We start from the raw sequence: 2,878 nt of genomic DNA, 5'->3' as shown, positions 1-2,878 counted from the left end.
TTTTAAATAATTAAACAACTCATCCAACTAAGAAAATAATGAATACAGAGGCACATACACGTATTTATCATATTCCAAAAGTTTCAACCAAGTTGAAGTTGACTCATCTTTTAAGCGTCAACGCACTTCGGCAGATGATTCTCCACACAAATGATGCATCTACTCACCGTATTACTATAGTATAATCTTCTAACGGCTTAACAATTATGTTAGAACTCAGAGAAAAAAAAAACTAAGCAAATGGATTTATGTGTATTGAATTATGTCTAATGAGTACAAGATACAAACTATTTATAGAATCATTATAAATTACTATCGCAAATATTAACTTACAACAATCAAACACTACTAAAAATCGGATTCAGGATCATTAGCAACAACATAAAAACCGGAAGAACGCCTTGAGCAGCCAGATGAGAAAGCGAAGCAAGAGTGCGAGACAAAGCAGAGCAACCAATCCAACCCAAAACAAGGCATAATACCAGGTGATTTTGTTAATCAACTTGTCAAGTGGCTTCATGACCATCCAAATGGAGATCACATAAGCCCCAGCCAAGCAAATAACCGAAAGGCACATAACAAGAATCAACAACCACATGACCAGCCTATTACGCAGCTGAAAGCCAGTAAGCAGAAAAAGAATCACAGTCTGTGATGCAGTGAAAGAAACAGTGCATAAGAGTATGAACATTTCGTATTTCAAGCGTTGGTTTTTGTCATGAGAGGAAGTGGCCAAAACAGAAGTGCCAGCTTTGCAGGTGTTTCCAGAAGCACAACCCTGTTGGTTATTTGAGTCCTGTTGCCAAACGCCCCCTGGGGGGTTTATTGCAATTTGGAAAGTTAGGGTTGCAATAACCGTCGCTACAACCATTAGAGAACCTCGCATCTCTTCAACCCAGTTTCCCTTTGTTGTAATCATTTGGGTATCCCTTGATGATGCTCTTCCTCTCTGTGCTCCATTCTGGTTCATAGCCATAGTTGTTGGTATTGAATTTCCCTCCATTGTTTTTTTCTTTGTAGAGAAGAATGGTTCATACAATGACTGGCTCAAATAAGCATTTAAATTGACATATGATGATGTTAAGCGATGGCTATTTGTAATATAATAAATTAAATAATGTGTAGTCGTAGCTAAATGGAGGTGCAATAAAATAATAGTCGGTAGGTGAATTCTTAAAGTTTAGCTTAGAATGTTCAAATTCTAGCTTCTAATTCTGCTGGTCTAATTTACAATGTCAATGATAAAAGTTTATGAATAAAGAATAAAAGGGGGGAAAGAAATAACGATTGGGCAAATAAATTAGAGATGAGCCAATCACTATATGGGTCTTTTTCAACCGTGTTATGATGTTTACATTTACGTGTTATTATTTTGTAGTAGACTAGTAGCATAGTGTCTAAGTGGTTAGCAAGCAAGAGATATTTCGTGTTTGTTTGGAGGTAGGAAAGAAAATAAAAAATAAATAAATAAATAAATAGAAAAAATTAAAAAAATAATAAAGTTATTTGTGTGTTGTTTGGATAGATAGAAAATAGATTGAAAAAAAATTAAAAAAAAAGATTTTGTTTAGATAGAAAAAAAAGTGAGAAGAAAGAAAATTATGATAGTATAAAATTATATTAATACTCTTATCATAAAATAAAGTATAAATATTTTTATTTATTTATATTTTATTATATTTTATAAATATTATAAAATATTATAATTTTATATATTTGATTTGTATTATTTATCTAATATATAATGTTTAAATATAAATTTTTATTATAATAATATATTAAAATTAAATTTATATTAATAATTATTAATAATAATATAACTAAGGATAATATTGAAAATATAAAAATATTTTTTTTATTTTTTTATTTGTGAAAAAAAAATTTTAGTGGGATTCATACAAAAAAATATTTGTTCTTTTTTTTATAACCAAACAAAAAAATATATCATTTTTTATTTATTTTTTTTTTACTTATTTTTTCTCCAACCAAATCAAGAAAATTCTCTGATATTTACATTATGTTTGGATCAATGGAAATTAGAAGAAAAGAAAACATAAGAAAGAAAAATTGATGAAAAATAAATTTTTTTTTTTTATTGGATCAGCATAGAAATTAGATGGAAAGGAAAAATAATGACGTGAGGCCTACATCCAAGTTTTCTTTCCAAATTTGCGGAGAAATCTGCTTAAAGTTCCAAAATAAAGGTGAAATTATTAATATGTCCATGCTTAAAATTAAGCAAAATTTATAATATTTAATAGAAAATAAAAAAATAAATTTTAAAAAATATTATTATTTATAATGATAATACATTAAAATTTTAAAATAAAATTAGGAACATTTTTTTATTAAAAAATAATTTAAATACATTACTATATTATAATTTATATATAATATAAATAAAGATATTAATGTAATTTTACTTAGTTATAATTTTCTTTCTTCCTACTTTTCCTTCTATCTAAACAAAAAAAAAAATTTCTTCTTACTTTCTTTTCATCCAAACAATATAAAAAAAAAACAACTTTTTCTTTTATTTTCTTCCTTTTCATTTTCTTTTCTTCTATTTTCTTTTCTTACATTTTTCATTTTGCATCTAAACAAAGTGTTACACTCAAAATTATCATGTGATGTTGTTAATAAGTGGTGCATTATAAAACTGCCACATGTATAAAATGTGCTTTCTCTGATAGGTCATTCATAACAGCATTATGAGAGTCAAGGAATTCTCTTTTTCGTTATTTTGCTGGTAATTAATTAGATATAATTAGATTGTTGTCTAAGGCTCTAAAAATTTGGACTTTTTTTGTGGAAACTTGAGCTTTTTTTGTGGAAACATATTGGCTACTCGAATTTCGATTCTCTAAAGTTTGAATTT

General features: G+C 27.2%; 1 protein-coding gene across 1 annotated transcript; it reads right to left on the bottom strand.

The window, feature by feature from the left end:
• Positions 1–233: 233 nt before the first annotated feature.
• LOC107615081 (uncharacterized) lies at positions 234–1,199 on the bottom strand. The gene has a single exon (XM_016317195.3). The coding sequence runs from the start codon at positions 1,001–1,003 to the stop codon at positions 371–373; it is 633 nt and encodes a 210-aa protein (XP_016172681.1). The 5' UTR covers positions 1,004–1,199; the 3' UTR covers positions 234–370.
• Between the last annotated feature and the right edge of the window lie 1,679 nt (positions 1,200–2,878).

The sequence above is a fragment of the Arachis ipaensis genome, chromosome B9 (genome assembly GCF_059453495.1).
Source record: "Arachis ipaensis isolate K30076 ecotype BB chromosome B9, ASM5945349v1, whole genome shotgun sequence".
NCBI classification, from domain to species: domain Eukaryota; kingdom Viridiplantae; phylum Streptophyta; class Magnoliopsida; order Fabales; family Fabaceae; genus Arachis; species Arachis ipaensis.
This window is presented reverse-complemented; position numbering and strand designations above follow the sequence as displayed.

Excerpts from the sequence above, each read along its gene's own strand:
- LOC107615081 (XM_016317195.3), bottom strand. The coding sequence starts at position 1,003 with ATGGAGGGAAATTCAATACCAACAACTATGGCTATGAACCAGAATGGA.